This window comes from Hydractinia symbiolongicarpus, chromosome 15 (assembly GCF_029227915.1).
Source record: "Hydractinia symbiolongicarpus strain clone_291-10 chromosome 15, HSymV2.1, whole genome shotgun sequence".
Classification (NCBI taxonomy): domain Eukaryota; kingdom Metazoa; phylum Cnidaria; class Hydrozoa; order Anthoathecata; family Hydractiniidae; genus Hydractinia; species Hydractinia symbiolongicarpus.
This window is the reverse complement of record NC_079889.1, coordinates 10,934,202-10,954,743: the sequence shown is the minus strand read 5'-3', so window position 1 is coordinate 10,954,743 and position 20,542 is coordinate 10,934,202. Positions and strand designations below refer to the sequence as shown.

The 20,542-nt window shown below is 32.0% G+C and overlaps 3 protein-coding genes across 4 annotated transcripts; all 3 read right to left on the bottom strand.

The window, feature by feature from the left end:
• Nucleotides 1–478: 478 nt before the first annotated feature.
• Nucleotides 479–5,132, bottom strand: LOC130628568 (alpha-2-macroglobulin receptor-associated protein-like). The gene is made up of 6 exons (XM_057441515.1): nucleotides 4,873–5,132; nucleotides 3,305–3,469; nucleotides 2,464–2,732; nucleotides 1,552–1,668; nucleotides 1,060–1,215; nucleotides 479–817 (listed from the first exon to the last, which is right to left on the bottom strand). Exons 1-6 carry the CDS (start codon nucleotides 5,093–5,095, stop codon nucleotides 761–763), a joined length of 987 nt encoding a protein of 328 aa, XP_057297498.1. The 5' UTR covers nucleotides 5,096–5,132; the 3' UTR covers nucleotides 479–760.
• Nucleotides 5,133–6,469: 1,337 nt separating this feature from the next.
• LOC130628570 (uncharacterized) lies at nucleotides 6,470–11,611 on the bottom strand. 2 transcript variants are annotated; one of them, XM_057441518.1, is made up of 3 exons: nucleotides 10,979–11,611; nucleotides 7,949–8,128; nucleotides 6,470–6,981 (listed from the first exon to the last, which is right to left on the bottom strand). In XM_057441518.1, exons 1-3 carry the CDS (start codon nucleotides 11,132–11,134, stop codon nucleotides 6,598–6,600), a joined length of 720 nt encoding a protein of 239 aa, XP_057297501.1. In that variant the 5' UTR covers nucleotides 11,135–11,611; the 3' UTR covers nucleotides 6,470–6,597. The 2 variants fall into 2 exon arrangements, with proteins under 2 accessions (XP_057297501.1, XP_057297502.1); XM_057441519.1 differs by lacking the exons at nucleotides 6,470–6,981; nucleotides 7,949–8,128 and adding an exon at nucleotides 8,193–9,620.
• Nucleotides 11,612–11,749: 138 nt separating this feature from the next.
• LOC130628569 (very-long-chain 3-oxoacyl-CoA reductase-B-like) lies at nucleotides 11,750–20,470 on the bottom strand. The gene is made up of 11 exons (XM_057441516.1): nucleotides 20,380–20,470; nucleotides 18,534–18,682; nucleotides 17,469–17,515; nucleotides 17,191–17,266; nucleotides 16,531–16,632; nucleotides 14,406–14,464; nucleotides 13,829–13,873; nucleotides 13,265–13,299; nucleotides 12,819–12,903; nucleotides 12,536–12,601; nucleotides 11,750–12,263 (listed from the first exon to the last, which is right to left on the bottom strand). Exons 2-11 carry the CDS (start codon nucleotides 18,673–18,675, stop codon nucleotides 11,988–11,990), a joined length of 933 nt encoding a protein of 310 aa, XP_057297499.1. The 5' UTR covers nucleotides 18,676–18,682; nucleotides 20,380–20,470; the 3' UTR covers nucleotides 11,750–11,987.
• Between the last annotated feature and the right edge of the window lie 72 nt (nucleotides 20,471–20,542).

Below are 20,542 nucleotides of genomic sequence, written 5' to 3'. Positions count from 1 at the left end.
ATGGGAAAAATAGTTTAGGGGAGACTTTAATGCAACAAGTCACATGAAAAATTAAATCTTTAAAATAATATGTATTCTTCATCTCTCTCATTTGTGGAGGATAAAGGTAAAATAACTGTATTTCATGAACCAAATATGAAGACTAAATATTTACAGGGAGAATACATGTCTGACTTTACCGGACACTAATAATTAGGGAGAATTCCAAATAGGAAAGTTCACTTTGCGCAGTAATAAACTGTCCGCTCATTAGAGCTTCCCCTATTCGTTATTTGGACAGTTATTTTAAAGATAGAGGTGGTTTTTAAAAAGGAAATTACTTTTTCTTCTAATTAAAGGAGACGACTGAATATACCGTCACCAGAAGTCAAGAACCTGTATAAGCCGTAACTTATCTGCGTAGCATGAGAATCAAGTTGCCATCTGAGCATGCGCATCATCAGTTTATAAATATCCCTACGAATGTATGATGACAACATTTAAAAGACAAAAGACACATTTATTGTCGATATAAATAAAATATAAATAAAAAAACAAATACAAATATGTATATAACAAAACAGTCGAAGAAATTTAGAAATTCTGATTCCCATATATTGGTATTGAAGAATTAATATTTCTATTCAATAAATCCTGACACAAGTAGATATTTCTGTTCACAGCGTATCTTACTTTTCCCTTTCTCTCGCGCTACACAACCACAAGCGTACATCATTACGGCGACACGCACGCGTCACTATGGTGACACATGCATCGTACGTTAAAGTTCTGAATGATGATACACACGGTTCAACATTGTCGCATGATATTTCTTTACCTAAACAAAAATAAAGACCAGTAAATACTTTTCCCTCCATACGCAGGCGCAATGCTTCAATTACACGCCCCCGCCCTTGCGGTAATTTGTAATAACCGCTGATTATATTCAAATTACCCCAAAATATTGTTTTACTCAGTAACGAATTTATCCTTTAACCCACCCACTCGCCTACGCATATTCATTCATTCATTCATTCATACATTCATTCATTCATTCATCCATTTATTTATTAAACTTACATATTTTTTGTGTTCTTCCACTCTTTTCTTTGCGTTATCATACTCCTCCCGTATGTGATCAAGCCCTTCGTCTTTAACGCTCTTCTCTAACTTTTCGCTCATCCCTTCCCAATGTCGTAACTTGTCGATACGGGTTTGAAAGTGCTGCAACTCTTCCTGACAAAAAGAACCAGAAAATATTAATAAGTAGAGGAAAAATAGGACTCTATTTTGTGTCGCTCTTACAGTAAATGTTTTATGTAAACGCTGAAGTCATTCTGAACAAAAAAAAGCGGATATGAAAGGTGAAAAAGTGGGTGCACTTACATCAGTTCATCTGGTTAGGCTTACTTATAAGAAATCATTAGTTCAAAAATAATAATTCTATAACGTTATTTCAGCAGTTATCCAGTACCTCGTTTTATTCTGGGACATTTTTTGGGCTTAGCCCACTACCACTACCAACAACAACATCGAATACAACGACAACAACAGCAAATAATAACAACTCACTTTGATAGACTGTAGTTCTTTATCAGAGAATTTACCGGTCTCTTCAGCTTTCTTCCATAAATTCAAGACACGTGCATCAGAAAAAGTGTCACCAGCTCTTCCAATACGGTCTTGTACCTTGAAAGGAAAAAAAAAAGCTAGATAAATTTCTGATATTTTGTCTGTAGAGAATAGAAGCTTTGATCAAAAATACGCCAGCATCAAAAACACAGCGACATACTGATCGTTGCGAGTATCAACGATAATGACACATATATACAGGTTGTTGCGAGTATCAACGCAACAGAGATATATAATTGTTGCGAGTATCAACGACAACAGACCGACATATAATGATCATTGAGAGTATCAAATACAACATAGACATACAACACAGATATATAATTGTTGCAAGTACCAACGATGGCAGACCGACATATAATAATCGTTGAGAGTATCAACTACAACATACAGGCATGCAAATTGTTGCGAGTACCAACGACAACAGACCGACATATACTGATTGTTGCGAGTATCAACGCAACACAGATATATAATTGTTGCGAGTACCAACGACGGCAGACCGACATATAATGATCGTTGGGATTATCAACTACAACATACAGACATGCAAATTGTTGCGAGTATCAACGACAACAGACCGACATATACTGATCGTTGCGAGTATCAACGCAACACAGATATATAATTGTTGCGAGTACCAACGACGGCAGACCGACATATAATGATCGTTGGGATTATCAACTACAACACACAGACATGCAAATTGTTGCGAGTATCAATGACAACACGGATATATAATTGTTGCGACTACCAACGACAACAGACCGACATATAATGATCGTTGCGAGTATCAACGACAACACACAGACAACCGATTATTGCGAATATTAACGACAAACAAAGACATACCGTTTGTTCTAACATTTGAACACTCTCCTGAAGATGATGATAGTCGTGTTTCAGTTGCTTCTTCATTTTCTTCAACTTCTTATGATCACTCTCTTCATCAGTGTGATCTACAAAATTGTTGTTTCCATGTGCATCGTTCTCTAACTCTTCGTTTAAACGCTTCTCGTGCGATTCAACAGTCCCTGAGAAGGAGTGGTAGTCGTTGAGTTTACCTTCCATGTGCTTCAATTCATTGTGAAGACTTTCTAATTCATCTGGGCTATAATTCCCTTGAAGAAGAAACACGAGTTAAAAAGAGTTGCAACTTCAGATATTTGAGATTTATATAACAGTGGGGAAATGAAAGCACAAAAAATGGTTTTAGTAGGCAAATAATTAAAATTTGATGTTTCTCTATGCCATTTCTTGTTAGAAAAAGCGCTGATTTTATTTTTACTCACATTTTGATGATACTATCGCATTTGACACTGTTTTTGTGTACTGCAATTTTAGTTTTAGAAAAATAAATAAACTGACACCGGAGTGAGGGTGGATTGCATCAACAACTGACTTTTTATTTTTTTAAAACTCTGCTCAAAGAGGAGTAAAACTTTGTTACTTTTAATATCTTCGTTTTGTAAACCTTTCGTAGAAAAATATTAAAATCCCATTTTGGCTTTTGTTAAATTAGGTCACAGAAAAAAAAAACTAATTTTTGAGCTTTGATTTTACTCAAATTCTGTATTGGAGTCGTATTTTAAGGGTTATTGAAAAAAGTGAGTTAGTGGTGCCAAGAACACCCCTCCCAGTATAAATAGGTTTCGTTGACAGGCAATTGTCGAATAAACAAATTACAGCATACCTTCTTTGACAGCTTGGATCCAGATTCTGTTCAATCTCGGATCAGCAAAAGTAATTTTCGCAAAGTGTGTGGTGTTGATGTCCTCCATAACTCCAAATCGATGCAAAATATCAGCTAAATGATTTTGAAGATGTTTTGCAGCATCTTCGTCATAACCCTCTTCACCTGATTGAAATGGAGAATTTAAAATGTGATGAAATTTGCATGGACAAATTATTGCATTGGTCTTAAGTTGCAAAGAGGGTTGTAGATAAATATAAAAAAATTCTTTTAAGTAATCACAAAACAGCACACTTGTAGTAAGTTAGTTAACACACAAGTTTTGGCCATTTCTTTACCTGTACTTTTTGGCTTTAAACTTTTCTGAAATATTTCAGACAGATACAAGACGTTTTAACCAGATGGTTTCATTTAGTGGTAACCACAATATGGCCACATCTTTTTTTAAAAAAACGGTGTCACAAGCTTTAAGAATGCAAACTGCTTACTAAGACCAACTATGTTAGAGAAATGTTTACATATGAATGTAATCAATTTTCCTAACAAAGAGAATTTTTGAAGTTTTCTAAAATGTCACACAATTTTTAATCATGATCAGGAGTTTTATATAAAAGTATAGTAGTGCAATAACACGAAGTTTTAAAGACAGACTCTAAAGGTCAATCAAAGCATTTCTGAGCGAGAATAGGATGCAAAGTAAATCCGGGAATGCTTTAAAATACTATCAACTTCTCATCTGGTAAAAAAACAAATGGTGTATACAACCTGATAATGTGTACGTCACGAGAAGCTATTTAAAAAAATAATAGATTTTAAGATTACAATATATGACTTGTATGTTATACTGACGTCATAGAGAAGAAAATATTAAAGAAAGAATAAATACAGAAGAAAAGATTGCAGCAAAAAATAAATGGTGGAGAAATGATTGTGGAATTCATGTTTGCGATTTGTCTCGTTTTTACAAAATTAAATTCTGCATTTTTTTTTTAAGTAAAGACGAACATTGGCAATCTTTTAGTCACATTTTAGCTATTTGCTGGCTTGTTTGCAATTTTTCTGTAAATTCAGCATAAAATTTACTTTAGAGATATAAACAAAGAGGTAATTTTTTTGGAAGCTCAAATTTCTTAATTTAAATAAAAATGTGCATTTGCAATTTCATATTCTGCAATTTACCCATATCTCAAGGTTCTATTTGTAACCTGCAACCTTTTCTTCCACAATAAATTTCTTTCCTACAGGTAATCTCGTCCCCAAGTTAAGTAGAGTATTAAAATCTATAGTTGTCAAATGTTAGAAAAGGTTCAGCTTAGAAAAGATGATCACTATTTTCTTTTAATGCAACAAAAATATTAAAAAAAGAAGAAAGTAACTGCTTACACAAAATAGTATAAAATTCAACTACTGGTACAAAAATAGCTAGTTGCACCCTGCACAACAATGCTTACGAATAAGAAAATATAAAATAAGCTTCCAGCAAAAGACAAAGAAAAGTAAATATTCGGTGTCATAGAGTGGAGGAAATGAAGGCGTATACAAATCAAAAATGCATAAAACAGAGTTACCTGAATGATGTTTCAAATCTATCTCACTTTTGTCTAACTTCTTGAGCATTCTACCCAATTCTGGTAAATCTTTTTTGGGTACTGTTTTTAAAGCACGCTTCCAGATGTCGTTGTACTTTACTGAACGAAACTTTCTGTCTTCATGGGAGAAATTACTCATATCCTCTCCGGCTGAAGTAGCGTATACCAAACACAAACATGAGGTATAAATTATAATATTCATATTAACTTTTTTTATTTCTGTAAAAAAGGAAAATGGAAATACCATCTTAACAATCTTCGAATTCGTTAGACGTCGTTAATGTTATTTTTTTTAAATTCTTATGACAGCTAATGTTAAAAATAGAACATTGTAGAAGTTGAAATATTGGTAGGATTAATCTGTACTGCTGCTTGAAATAAACCTGTTTTTTTATCAAGGCGGTTTCAACTGAACGAATGAAAATAATGACCTAGTCAAATTACCTACTTCTGCATCGATCAATTGCATCAAAATCGTTTAGTGGAAACCCACCCTTACAGAAAATTTAAATTGATTATTTCCCTGATCTTGTGGCATGATACTGTGATTAACTAGTGCTTACAAGGAACATATGGGAAAAATTCACTTCATTAGCTTTTACAGTATTAAAAATATGATAAGCTTTATATTTTTATTAATTTAAAAGTAAAGTGCTGCAAGGTGTTGTCAAGTTTAACACTTTAAAGCTGTGAGTGAAAAATGTCCTAACTAAAATAACAATATGAAAACATAAAAATACTTGAATGTTCATTTCAGTCAGCAGTAAATTTTTTAAATGCAATTTATTCATTCGTTGTTACATAAAATATAGGACAAACTCTTCCAGAAAGAAAAACTAACCATTGTAACAACCAATTCATTAAATTAATAATAACCAAGCCATTAAAAATGATGTTGAGAAATATTTAATACCAATAATTATAATTGTGTTTTATAATAAACACAATAATTGTGATTAAGAACAAAAATATAATTTAAAAAATGGAGAGCAAACCAAATTGACAAATGTTTGCAACACAGGGAATGGAGAAAGCTAAATGCAAAGTGAGTGTGCAAATGTTTAAGGAGGGATAATAAAAAATTCTGATTCTAATGTCAAAAGCTTAATCCGGTCCAATAATTTTAGACATATAAAATGCTTAAAAGGACAACTATACTTCACTAATTTTAAGTTTAAAGCTTACCTCCCAAGAAACATAATAATATCAATTAAAGTGCTTATTAAGTTGTCTAGGAATTTGCATTTTTTAATTTGTCTTAAAAATTCGGACCTAGGAGTTCCACTAATTTTGCATGACATCATGAAATAACGCTGACTGGAAGTTGTCTGTAACAGTTTTGCCAGTTCACTTTGGCGCTTCGAACATGCATAAATTTTAATAATTACTATAATTATGCTCAATAACAGCAATTACGCGCTTTAAAACTAGTTGATGACGTCATAATGTCACATAATAATGCAGCTTTAAAGAATACCTCAAATATCTCGAGAACCAATAAAGATTGTTCAAAAAATTGAACAGATTCCTAGATAACTTTCATACAAGGCCAACTTTTTTTTTAACACAAAGTAAGCATATTGCACAAATATTTATTACTTTACTGCATATAATTATTCTATATATACATATAAAAACTAAAGTCAATTTTGTAAAAATTTAAAATTCAAAATTTGTAAAAAAAAAAAGCAGATAATAACCTCTTTACTCTCTTTGATACCAGCAATCTCTACACTCTCCCCAGTCAGGTCTTGAAGAATATGTATTTACTTCTTCCCTCAACAAACGAAAACCTAATTTTTCTGCAACTTTTCGACTGCCGATATTGTTCTTATTACAACACAACTGAAACTTACACGTCTTTAACACGTTTTTAGCAAAATCAATAACACATCTAACAGCTTCAACTGCATAATCTCGTTGTGTATAATTTTTATGTATGAAATATCCAATTTCGTATGTATTTATTTCCTGTGGCACGAAATAAGCTCCTGCCATTCCAATCATCTTTGCTTCTGACTTAAGATATACACGAAAATTAAAGTGGGACATGTCTTTACAGTATCGTAATGAACCATGTGTTTTATCCTAAAAATATGAGTTATTTAAAACTAAAGGAAATACAGAAAATTATTCAACATTTCTCTTTGCTTTGAAAAAAAGATACTTGTACTAACAGTGTTATTATATTATATAAGTTATAAAATACAAGAAAATACAAGATAAAGCCAAGATAATTTTTTTTTCATGCAAAGAATTGAGTTAAAATGGAATTTTGTGCCTACTGCCTCTGCTGCTATAGGCGAACCACAAAGCTACCAGTTGGCTTTTTTTTCCAAATTATGGGCAATTCCATTGTGACGAATGTAACAATTCGAACAACAACAAAAAAATTTCTAGGACTTTTTATTCCAGAAAGGTTAGGCTTTCCAATGATACTCTTATACTGTCTGTGTGTGTTGTGATGTCACATATCTGCATGTTTTATAATCCTCTTCTTTGCGTTTATAGTTTCTACCATTATTATAACTGATATTTAAATTCTTGGTCTGGCCTCGTATTTTTTTTATTTTTTTTAAACTTTCACCTTTCTTTAACACTTTCTTCATCCTCTCCCCTTTAAAGGCAACCATAGCTTGTACTAGCTTTGCTATTTTCTGGTTATCCTCATGTGTCTTAAGTTTACATAATTGTAAGCCCGTGGAAATTCCACAGGAGTTTTTACGTAACAGCAAAGTTGACAAAACTATTTTGCATTTATTTTTAGCTTCAAGATTTCGTGCATGATTACCACTGTTACAAATGGCTGATATTATAGAGATTAAATATCTTTTAAGGAACAAACGTTTACATGAAATTTTCCCTAATGCTTTATTAAATATACTACAATATTTATTGCACGTATTAATTATATAATTTGTTATTTAATCAAAATGAAAGACAACTAAAGAACCAAGAAGGTTATACCTTTAAAAGTTATATTTTAAAACAGTGAAAAAATAAATTTTTATCTTACCTGATAACTTACTACATTTGCAAAAAATTCGAAACTTACTGTTAGAATTGGTTTCTTGTTAGCCCATGTTATCCATGGCGACAGCGTGTCAATAGTATCACAAACAACAGCGTTGATTTCTTCAGCGTGCAGGTCAGCGTTAGCTCTTCTAAGCACCAATCTATCAGAGGACAAAGTCACTTCCTCAAAATTCATCTTTCTGTTATCTTCTATATATTTCTCTAATAATTTACCTTGAAGGTGAATTTCCACTTAAAAAAGAAATAAAACAGATTGGAACGGATAAATGGGAATTCTATCTGAACTGAAAGTTAAAATCATTTCAATTTTTCGTGCAGAGATGAATGGAAAAATTATGAAAAAAAGAATAATTAGCAGATAGCAAATCAGATTTTAGTATTTTTTTTAACTGTTTTGTTTCCCTGTTAAATGGAAATTCAGCTCCATGGTGAAAAATAATAAAATAATCTGGAATTCATAAGAATTGGCCTAAATTGATTAGTGCGAATGAATCTTAATCTGGGTACTGCAAAAGTTATTAGGGAAAATTACTTTTTTTGAGTTTTTTTGCCATATTACTTAGTGCTGTGTTTACCAAACTGATCATTATTTCTTTGTTAAAACAATAGACATATCGTTTGAAAAATAGTAGCCTTATTATAAGTCATCTACTGACGGTAAACTGGCTTGTGTGACAGGCAAGCAAGTTAGAGCAATGCTATGCATATCTCTGGTGGTAATGTATGTTACACAGTTACAGTTAGTGGGAAGAAAGAGCCAGTTTCAAAGAAGGAATTCCAAAAATGGTAAAATTTCTTGTTACTTACTTCATGCACTGGGAACTACATGTGGGAAAAAGTGTCGAGGTTGAAGTTCAAAGAGAGTAAAAAGCCTGAACATATAGTAATAAAAAAATAGGTAAATCATATATTTTTCATTGACATTTCATTCTACCATGTAAAAAATACCATAATAACGAAAAAATTATAAGCATACATTTAAATATTCTTCAGAATCGAAAGATTTGTTTTAACTACAATTGTGGACAAAATTAATGAAACAAAGGCAGTTTTTGCCTGATTTTTCAAACATGACCAGCAATTAGCATGTTTTAAGGGTATAAATTAATTGAAATAACCTAAGATCCTAAGTCAACTCCAAATTACCTGTCCTATTTCATTATATTTTGTTCATGTATGTTGTAATAATATTACAACGAACGTATGCCTTTAAAATATTTTTAAAGATTTTTTCCTGTGTTTATTTATCTACCACTATTCTTGTCATTTTTAAAAAGTATCTGATCCACTCATCTGACATGCTTTTGATAAATCACTACAGTGTATTCACCCCATTCTGGTCGCAACGAAGATGAGTCTCTACGAGTGCCAAACATTGAAAAACCAAGTTTTGCAGCTACTTTCTGACTGGCAATATTTTTTTCATTACAAACTATTTTAAACAGGTCCGCATGTAAACAGTCAACAGCAAATGTCAACACACATGAAACAGCTTCAGAAATGTATCCCTTTCTAACATAGTTCTTGTGAATCCAATATCCAATTTCATAGCTTGAACTACCATTTTTATTGTCATTTTCCATTAACATAATCCCTGTCATGCCAATTAAATCCATATTTGGTTTTAAGTATAATCGGAATGCATAATGGCAACTGTCTGCGCATACTCGTTCAAGTCCCTTTCGAGTTTCCTGCAATATAGGATTTTTCCATGTATCAACTTTTTACTTCCACTATATAAATTTGCGCACAATAAAAATGCATAGCAACTTACAAAAGAAAGAAGATATTTCAGTGTTGTTTACACTTAAAGGGAACCCAAGGTAAAAAAAGCCTTTTAAAAAGCTTTTTGTTCTCAAGATCTTCACATACTTAATTATGTTGCATAAATTATGTCATATTTAAACATTAGCAAATTTTGACATTTTCTGTCATCAGTAATGTTAGACTGTTAAGGGATGTACATTTAAACGTTATCAATGCATAGATAATAAAAGGTGAATTAATAAACATAATTTTTTTGTTTGCCAAAATAACACTCATTCGCCTGTTCCAGGCCTTTTAAGTTTTTTATGACAGTAAAACATTATTTTATTCTAAAAAAAATTTTAAAACAGATAAATAAAATTACTTTTTACAGAATCACAGGAGATGCAGTTTTTCCTGTTCAGCATTCCCTCACTTTGTTCTTTTAGAATGCGGTTCTTTACATCCCCACGGATATACATCAAACAAGTTAGTATTTTACTGAACAGAAAGTCCTAATCGACACTGTCATAACGGCGACGTTAGGAACCTCAAGAAGCAAAGCTCGCAAATTTAAAATATTTTACACATTTTATTTTCACATTTTAATGAATATTTTAAGCACAACTTGTTATCAATCGTCAGTTCTCTTTTATATTAAATTTCATGAATAATCAAATCTACCAAATATAGCTTTAGTCTACATTTTTAGAAAATTGTACAGAAAGAAATGACGTAATTAATAAAGAGAAACGTTAATAACAACAACAAAAATTAACTCCAATCTCCATAGTGCCTCACCCCAAGAGCTCTAACTTCTGATAGCATTTTCGTTTCTCTTAAAATTTTAACACAAGCTTTGTAAATCATACAGCTTTAAAGTGGTGTGAAAAAAAATTTTTTGACAGCAGCTAGATGCAGCATCAGGTAATGAGATTTCTTTCAAAACAAAGAAAAGCCTATTGTGAGAAAAATATAAAAAAAAAACAAAAGTTTTCCACATCCTCTTGATACAAACAACCCAAGGTTTGTTTTAAAAAGAATTTAATGTAAAATTATAACAGAAAGCTAAATGAAAGCTACTTATTTTCTTCTTTATTGCATATTTTTAAATAAGTATTCCCGCTGAATCAACAAATTAAGAAATTAAATACAACTGTTTCTGTGTGCCTAAAGGCCTATATTTTCAGGAAATAAAAAAGAACGTTCGTATTGATAATACACTGACGGAAAAATCCATCTATTTGAACGGGTAAAATAGGGTTACTCTTACCAACAAGAAATTTTTAAACAAAAATCTTACTTCTACAGTTGGCTTCTCTTTTGCCCACGGGAGCCACGGTGACAGAGTTTCAATGGAATCACACACTACTGCATTGATCTCCTTTGCATGGAGTTGAGGGTTGGTTCGTTTTAAAATCAACCGGTCAGAATGTAATTCTGTTTCTTCTAAGTTCATATCTATATTATTTTTTAATTTATATATGGAAATAAGCAAACAAAGGATAATGAAGACTTTAAGTTTTATTGTCTAGGATGGAGGTAAAATAGAGTATAAGTACTATCTGACTTTAAATTCTTTTTTGCAAGGTCAAAAAAAATGCATTTTAAGCAATTAAATATTCACGAATCAGTAGCTGAAGATTTTTTTGTCAAAGAATCATTTTATAAGCTTTTTGTAAAGAATTATTGCTGCGGATCTACTAGTACCTTTCAAATTTTAATCTTTTAGGCCTGTTTATTGGAGCAGCCTTTAATGAACATGCTCATATCCGACAGATCATTTTCTTTAACACCTACAATTTTTTTAGAATTAATTTTAGCGCAGATTTATTTTCGTGAAGTGACGTTTCTTAAAATTTTCGCAAAGACAAAATTAATGTTTAAAAATTAAACAATTGATGCAAATAATAGGTGTAACACTAAGAAAACAGAAATTGATTCAAAACCAAAATCTTCTGTAATAAATCTACTTTTTTTACATAGGTTTTACTTTGCATTCCAAACAACAAAAATTGTGTTGTCTCCATTTTGTCAATAAGATATAGACCAATAAAGGTAGATAAAACAATCATTTATAAAAATAAAGATCAACAAATGTTTTGTATTTTCGAAATTAATCCTATTTCCAGGTAAAATAAGTTTATTTATATATCATTTATATATCATACTAATATTTATTTATAAGAATAAAATACTAATATGACAAAAAATGAATAAGAAGCGAGATTAAGTCACGCTTATACATCTTCATAGACAAATATTCGAAGAACTAGAAACAAATAAATTTCACAAACCAAAAACATTCAACATTAATCATCTTTGCTTTCTTTTTCTTTCTCTTGCTGTTTGCGTAACCATCGCCTGCGAAAACCATCCATCAACTTATATGTTTTCTGTTTTACTATGAACTCAGGCAACATAAACTGAATATACTTCTGCAACTCATGTGCCCAGTGGCCAGTAATTGAGGGGCTTACACCTATGGCATTTAGTACTTGCCTGGCATAAGTATCGGCACTGGGTATGCTTGTACCGTTGGGGCGTAACTTTGACAATTTAGTAGCAACAAAGAATGGTGTTGCCACCTAAAAACAGAAAAAAGTATAATAACAATTGGCTAATGACTATTTCGCAAGAGATTGATGCACATCAGAAGATCAAGAATGCTTAATATTTTAGTTGTCACACCTGTAATTTAATTTACATTATTCTTGGTGCTTTTTTTTTAGCAGCCACTATATTGTATTACATGTTATGTTATATATTACAGTTTGTAACAAAAATTATATTGGTTATAATGACAAATTTTACACATGATTTCAAAAAGATATTACAAAGTTAAAATGGCACAACTAACCTGACTAATAATTCCATTACTTGCATATTCCGCCGCTAAACTTTGACCAAAAAAATCAACAAAGGACTAAAATTCAAAATAGCAGCAAATTACATTCAGGAAATTAACAGACCGATAAAGATACCTTTTGCATGGTAGCAACAAAAAAATAATAAAAACAAGTAAAAAAAAGAACAACAGTAAAACAATTTCAAGAAATAAAACAAACAAACAAATGATATAAAGACATCAATGCAGTCAGAATAACAATGAGAAGAAAGACTAACAACAGAACTGTTCTTACCTTACTGGATGCATAAACTGATAGAAAAGGAACAGGAAGAAGACCAGACGCAGATGAAATATGCAAGAGAACTCCACCTTTACCCCTACAATAACAAGTATAGAAAACATACAAGTAACCACTTTAGAAGCCACTTTAGAAGCGCTTAATTTGCACGACTTATTTAACATGTCTATTTTTCACCCCTTGTAAATTTTGACTAAAAGAATTTTCTTTAATCACTAGTCATATTCATTATTGTATACAAATTTCACACTGTAGCAGACATCTTTACAGGATCTTAATGGCTGCTTTTTGAAATCGATAGTGTGTTTGCCATTTTAAAAAGTCGCAAACTTTAAATAATAATAATAATGCCAAAAAGTAAACGTAGGAAAGACCTTGGACGTTACTTTTTGTGATATTTAGTTTATTATAATTGCAAAACAAAGTAATGTTACCATCACCTTTTCACCATTTTATCAAGCACCATTCTTGACATCTAAACAAATCCAATGCAGTGCGATAAAAAGTGATACAAAAATTAGGACTGTATTTCCCGCATTTAGTTCTTTCTGCACCAAAAAAAAAAATTCTTAACAGTTCGTTTTTTTTATTTTGGTCTTGTGACAGAGTGTTTGCTTCCAGCGTGGAATGTCTTGGATTTAATCTCTGGCCAAATCATACCAAACACTATAAAAATGTAAATCGATCCTTTCTGCTTAAGGTTCAGCAAGGCCAATATTTTGGGGAGTTATCTAGTTGAGCTGTTGCTTGTACGGCTTCAGTAGTTTACATGGAGCTTTAGATGCACTAGAGCCCCATTCCTAGGACCCTCATTGAACGACAGTACCACCACTGTTTGTTAAATTTAGGGAGTTTAATCTAAGGTAAGACCAATGTTGATGCCACTGTAGTAGTAAAGGTTTAGAGTACATAATCTTTTGTTATTGTTATCAATGAAACCAACGTCTGCACTTTTCATCCACTAGAGAAGCATTATTTAGTTCATGGTATTAATAAAATGTTACCTTCAAAACAGATGTAACGTTGATGTTTATCATGGAATCAAAGAACTAAATAAAGACAAAACGAAACAAAATACAGATAACCACACAAAGAAACCCAGCAAGATTAAAATGATCAATCCAGTTGTTCTTAATTTAATCAAGTTATACCTTTCACATTTGTCATTTTTCACAAAAGTAATATAATTTTGTTTTAGTCTAACATTTTACCAAGCCACCTAGATTAACATGGATTTCGACCAGAAAGAACAGCAATTTATTGTTTATTGCATATGTGAAAATTTTTTGACTGCTGACAAGTCAGACATAACATAACAAGAAAAGTATGTGCTTGTCCTAATTATTGCCTTCATTAATTATAAATCAAATAAAAATTATAATTGAACGCAGCTCAAACAACGAAAGCCTTGATAGCCCTCATCCTTGATTCAAATAACATCAGTTATTTACTAGTTGATAAACCTGTCGGAAAACTACCTTAGGCAGTAAAACAGAGGAAAAATTATAGGTTATCTCACTCTCTAAAGTTCTAACGTTGTCATTTTTACAGTGTGCTGATTTTATATCACGAAAAACTCACCTCAGCAGAATAATTAAGATAAAAATCTGGATGATCATAACTGATCCCAACATTGTTTACTAAACAAAAAATGATAAGCAAATAATTATTTGTAAATCAAAACGAATACTTATTTAATCGAAGTCAGTTAGTAGACATTAACAATATTCGATCTAGCTACGAGCCAATTTACTGCGGTGTTCCACAAGGTTCCATTTTGTGACCACTGCTTTTTATAATTTTTTATGATGATTTTGTAGACCATATCTCAAATTCTAAAGTTATAATGTACGCAGATGACACCGTCATATACGTTGCTCATAAAGATGTTACTAGAATTAAACAACTTCTCAATCAAGACCTTGAGAGACTATCAGTATATTTCCGTGAAAATGAGTTAATTATAAATTTAAAAAAAGGGAAAACAGAAGTCATGTTGTTCGGAACGACTAAACGCTTGAAAGCACATGACAAGGCTCTACAAGTTGTATATCAAGAAAATCCGATAAATTTCGTTTCTCAGTATAAGTATCTGGGAACAGTAATCGACAGCAAGTTAATGCTTAATGACAACTTCGACCGATCATATAAAAGCGCCAGCAGCCGTTTACGCCTACTACAAAGATTACGACCGTGCCTTACCGCTGAAGCCGCACACAATGTTTTCTTGATGATGATTGTACCTTTAATTACTTATAGTAGTGCATTGAGAATACCTATCACAAATACACAGCTCAACAAATTAAAATCGCTTGAGAACCGTGCTAGAAAGATTGTCCGTAGTGATAATATTCCATCCATCACAGAACTCGTCAACGGTAATATTTGTGTACTCGTTAAAAAGTGTCTACTAAATGATCTAACATCTGAACATTTTGACAATTATTTTGTCAGCCAACAACATGACAATAACACATGAAATAACGGCTGCATTGTCAGGTTACCTCGGGTCAAACTAGAAATCGCCCAGCAGAGTTTCTATTTTGCAGGGGGTAAACTGTATAATTCACTGCCACTTGAAATTCGAAAAATCGATAAAATGTCTCTTTTTATGAAGGCGCTCAGAGGGTACTTCTCTTAACAGACGATACCAGCTATTGGGCGATGTGCACTCTCAGCGGCTATCTTAGTCACTGTGCCGTCCAGTCTGCTCCAAGTTTAGCTAAGTGGGATTAATGTTTTGAACTATGCCTATGTCTTCTTTAGCTCCCACATGAAGTCACTTCTCACCTTGTATGCATACTGTTGCATTTCTAGTTGATCAATTTTTGTTTGTTTTTATCGTTTTTACTATTTTTACTGCTTTTTTGCATTTTTATTCTCAGACAGGACAGACATTGATAGCAGTTTTTTTGTATTTATGTATATATTTGCAAATTACTGAAGTCCTCATCCTGTATAAATATTTTTAAATAAATAAATAAATAAATGGAAACGTTCGTCATCATCAAGAGTTCATGGATGAAATTTTTGCATTTTTTTCACATTCTGACAACAATAATACCTGCTTTTCTTCACTAGCTCAATATGCAAGACACATACGATAACAAAAACTCTGGTAATAATTTGGAAAATATTCTTATGCACTTCAATAGAGGTACAGTTGTATAAGTTCCCTGCATAAGTACATTTAAATCGAAAATAGTTTTGGAAATTTCTAGAAGCTCTGTTAAATATTTTACAGTGAAACCAGGTATTGTTGGTAGTATTTTCCAAGATATAACCCACGGGTTATGAGCCAATTTTTTTGATTTCCAATGTGGGTGCTGGTTGGAATGTGGTTATATGATCAGTTTTATTATTTTTTGTCATTTATTGTGAAATTCAAAGTAAATACACTTACTAATGCCAGGAAGTTAAGTTTTTTTTAACACAAACACAGCACATTGTTTTCCACTATAAAAGTTTTTTTACTTATATTCTGCTGGTTTTCAAGATGGAGGTAAGTAAAAACACACCCACTGTGAGTTATATAAAGGTGCTGGGTTTTTTAGTTCACTTAAAAAGCTCGGTTGCAGGTTATACGATGTGTAGTTATATACAGAAAAATACGGTAAGTCAAAAATGGCAGCTGTGATTAATAGTGGGCAAATTTGAAAGGTAAATTTTAGTTGATTTTTCCACAGGAATAAAAGTATAGTCTTACCTAAAACGCCAATCTCAAGATCTTTTAACTCTTTCGCAATTTCATCATATTCATCTGTGTTATTAAAGTCGTACTTAATAGTTTTTACTTCTGTATAGGATTCTAAAAAACACAAAGACCATTAGAAAACAAAATCAGTTAATATGGCTGTACAATAAAAGTGAGACACTCCTGAAAGTTACATTACCCTTTATGTAAACAAAAATTTTTTTGGAAGGTTTGGGAGGAAATTTTATGCTCAAGAAATAGGCGAATCTTTTCTGTCAATACTATAAATATAGGTCTGATTCATTAAACAGACCCCAGAATATAAAATCTTCACCAAATGGCTAAACTTTTGTAAGTCAAAGATTCAACTTAAAAAAAAAACATGTTTGCAAAAAATTGCTGACCGCATCAAGAATTTTTGTAATCCCAAAATCTAAAATAGCAGTAGTTGAATCCCAAATAACAAATTAATCAAGGTGGTTTGAGGTACTAATAAAACCCTATTTATAAAAACTTTTATGAATGGGCTAAATATTTTGGATTCAATATGGCAGGATAACTTATAATTTGGAAATAGCTGCTTAACAGCTTCTGAAAAAAGCTGGATAACACCCCGTACTCATACTCTCATTTAGCAATAAACACAGTCAAAGTAAGCAAAATAGTTTTTACCAACTTGTTCTGCCACTTGTTTTAACTTGTCTTCAGATCGACCAATCAACACCACACAAAGTCCACGTTTAGCAAGCTGTAACATTTTAAAGTAACATATCAAGCAACATCAAAAAAGACTAAACGCTGAAACAAAAAATAAACTTCTTAGTAGAAACACTTCTGTAATTTTACAAATTTTAGTTGAATTGGCAACATATGTCTCTGATATGCAATCCTCTGAATATGTTTGTAAATTCTCTTTGAATATATATTATATTTTTTTCAAACACACTAACCTGTAGAGCAATAGCTTTTCCAATGCCATCTGTTGCTCCAGTTACCACTAAAATAAAACAAAAAAAATTCATTTCATTCAAGAAGACAGTAACCGCCTAAGATACATACTCAGTATATTTAAAATATCCCCTCTGCTCGCTATATTAACCCTAGCAAATATATATATTCTGAAAGCCAAATAAATTATATCTAGAATAATGTTAAATTATTTTCAAAAAAAAAAATCCAAAAAGTAGAAAAAAAATTATATACAAAAATTTACCCTTCCAGCTCATTTTGTCGAACACTCCCCTCGGTAAACTTTTTGTTCGTTGAAAAAAATATCATTGCGAAGCTCTTATTCAGCTCTAAAAAACTTTGCGTTTTTTACTCAAAACAACACGTGGTTATAAAAATATAGCATATATTCACGCTGAGACTTGCGTAAGTCAGGGTTATGGGAGTCCAAACGGATTCTCCTAAAAAGTTTAGAATAAAGCTTAGCTAATTAGATTTTTTCAAGGATACTTTTTTGTGCATTTTTAATTTACTTTATTTACTAAATGTTCTATTTATTCCTTGAACTAAATTTATTTAGGTTAAATGCTGTATTTCCATGTGTAAAAAATATTATTTTAAATATGTTTAATCATGTGATTTTGTAAAACATGAAGTAAAAAAATAACATTAAAAAAATTAAACGCTTCTTACTAATTTTTACGGGAGTCTAAAAAGACTCAGTGAACTTGCGCAAAGTATTTGACGTGAGTCTGAACAGACTCGCCTGAAATGGGTTGGATTTCAAGCCCTGCTAATGGTCAAAAGTACAGACTTAGTTTACTTTGCCTACATTCAAGTAAAGCTAAGGGGCACAGAAGCTGCGAGTTAGGTTTGTACTTTTAGTACTGGTCTTTATTTCTCACTATCAACATAAAATCATTAAGCATCTATTCAATGATGAAGTGGAAAGAGGTAAAAACATTCAGCTTTTGCCATTGTGAATGCTACCGTTAAGGTTATGTCCCATACAGTGGTAAAATTTTGCAGAAAAAAGTACAATCTTTAAATTGAATTATTAAATATACCTGCCCATTTTCCATACTTCTTTAAGTCTAATTTCATGCCAAATCTTGGTAGTACATATAACCTCATCATCAGACAAAGAAACTGTGACAACGAGATACCATATTTAACTAACAGGATGCCTCCTAGCACTTTCCAAATCATTTTTGTACTAAAGAAAAACAGAACAATAGTCTAAAGTCTAGACATCTAGATAAAAGTATGTGCATATTTTACATGGCTAGTCTCACAAATATTGAGGTAACCCTGTCTATTATTTGCAGGAGGGGTCATAACTTAAATTGGGAGTCCTAGAGTACTTAATGCTCATTTTGAGCTATTCAGACCCTGTGTTTAACCAGAAATTGTACAAAACATTGTACAAACCATATTCATATATAAGTAAAAAAAAAAACAGTTTTAGCAATTTTTTCATCTTTTTTCTAGCATTATTTTTTTTCACACAAACGGTATATACTTGTCAATCAAATTTCTTGGCTCTCTTTCTATCAATAAAACCTCACCAATTATTGGTACCCAGATGCTTCTATATTCATATCCCTTGACATGCGAATCATAGACGACTTTTATCATGACACGTTGTTTATAATGCCAGACCTCTTCAAAAAATCAACAGGCAAAATAATGCAGGCGGTAAGTTGTTCCATTCCAAACTTTATTTTCAGTTAGAGGCATCTCTTGTTCTTGAAATTACGATATAGTTTGCACAGATATGTGAACTCACCCGCATCGAGTGGGTGACACCCACAATCACAGTATCCTCACACGACTGAAAAGTTATAGATAGTCACCCGCAACCAGCAGTTTCATGCGCATTTAGAATAATATTAGAAAATTAGAAAAATACGATTAGAAAATTAGTCTAGAATAAAAACTTGTCCAAAGTCATATATAACGCAGGAATATATATTTCATTGCTTAGTTAGATTCGAATAGAATAATACTTTCATTGCGCCCAAATTGAAAAGAGATCACAAAATAATTTAATGGCGGGAACATTGTAGCTATTTTGTTGAGAAAACACTAGTCAAATAGGACAATGAGAAAACTGAAAGAAAAACAACACGCATTTTTAATCAGAATTGTGACGCTTGTTCTTACAATACAACAATTGAAGAACATTGACAAGTGAACTTTGACAGGTTCAAGATGCGTGAATCTAACAGCCTACGCAATTACTTGTGGTGGCTATTCTAAGAATTACACCCGCTTGCATGTGGCTTAGAATTAGATCATATATCAGTAAAAAAAGCTACTAGCCATAGTACAAAAGTTTTTAACCATAATTTGACTTTCTTCACCTAAGGTCTGCTTTTTTTGGCTGACGATTTTTTTCCCGCATGCTCAAGAAACCTCGAAAAAACATATATAAACACTGAAAGTCATCTTTAACCGTCAAACATTTTGGGTGAGACCAGGGTTTGATTACCCTTGGCAATGATTCAATATGGGCGAGTGAATGTTAACATAGCCCTGGGTTTAATCCAAGCCATTTAAGGAAAGTTATGAAGATGGCACAACTGTGTGCGCCGTGTTGGATGTTGCAGGGAGCTGTCTGGTAAAGTGCACACATCCTAATTGGGTCTACATAGCTTAAAGGTAGCATTAAATACTCTAAGGCTTACTATGCCCCCTTTTGGAAATAGTAGACAGGGTATCCATGTAAAATATGCACACATCTCTCTCCTCTCAAAATTTGTTGTTTTTATTATTTGCTTTTTTCATTCACTGATTCCTTTCGCATGTCGAACATAGGAACGCTGTTTCGTCAAGCGTATCCCTGTTATATTGATACCAATTAAACATTGTTCAAAAAGTATAACAAAAGAATGGGGGCAAAAAACTCACGATTTTCTTTTGTGCGCACTCCACAAAAACGATCCTGCACAAACTCGCTCCCCTTCGAAAAGGGCTTAAAACCATTCCAAAACATTCCTAGAACAAAACGGGTGAACATGAGAGATATTTGCTAATACTTAAAATAGAAGTAATATCTTCTTTGCTAAAAATA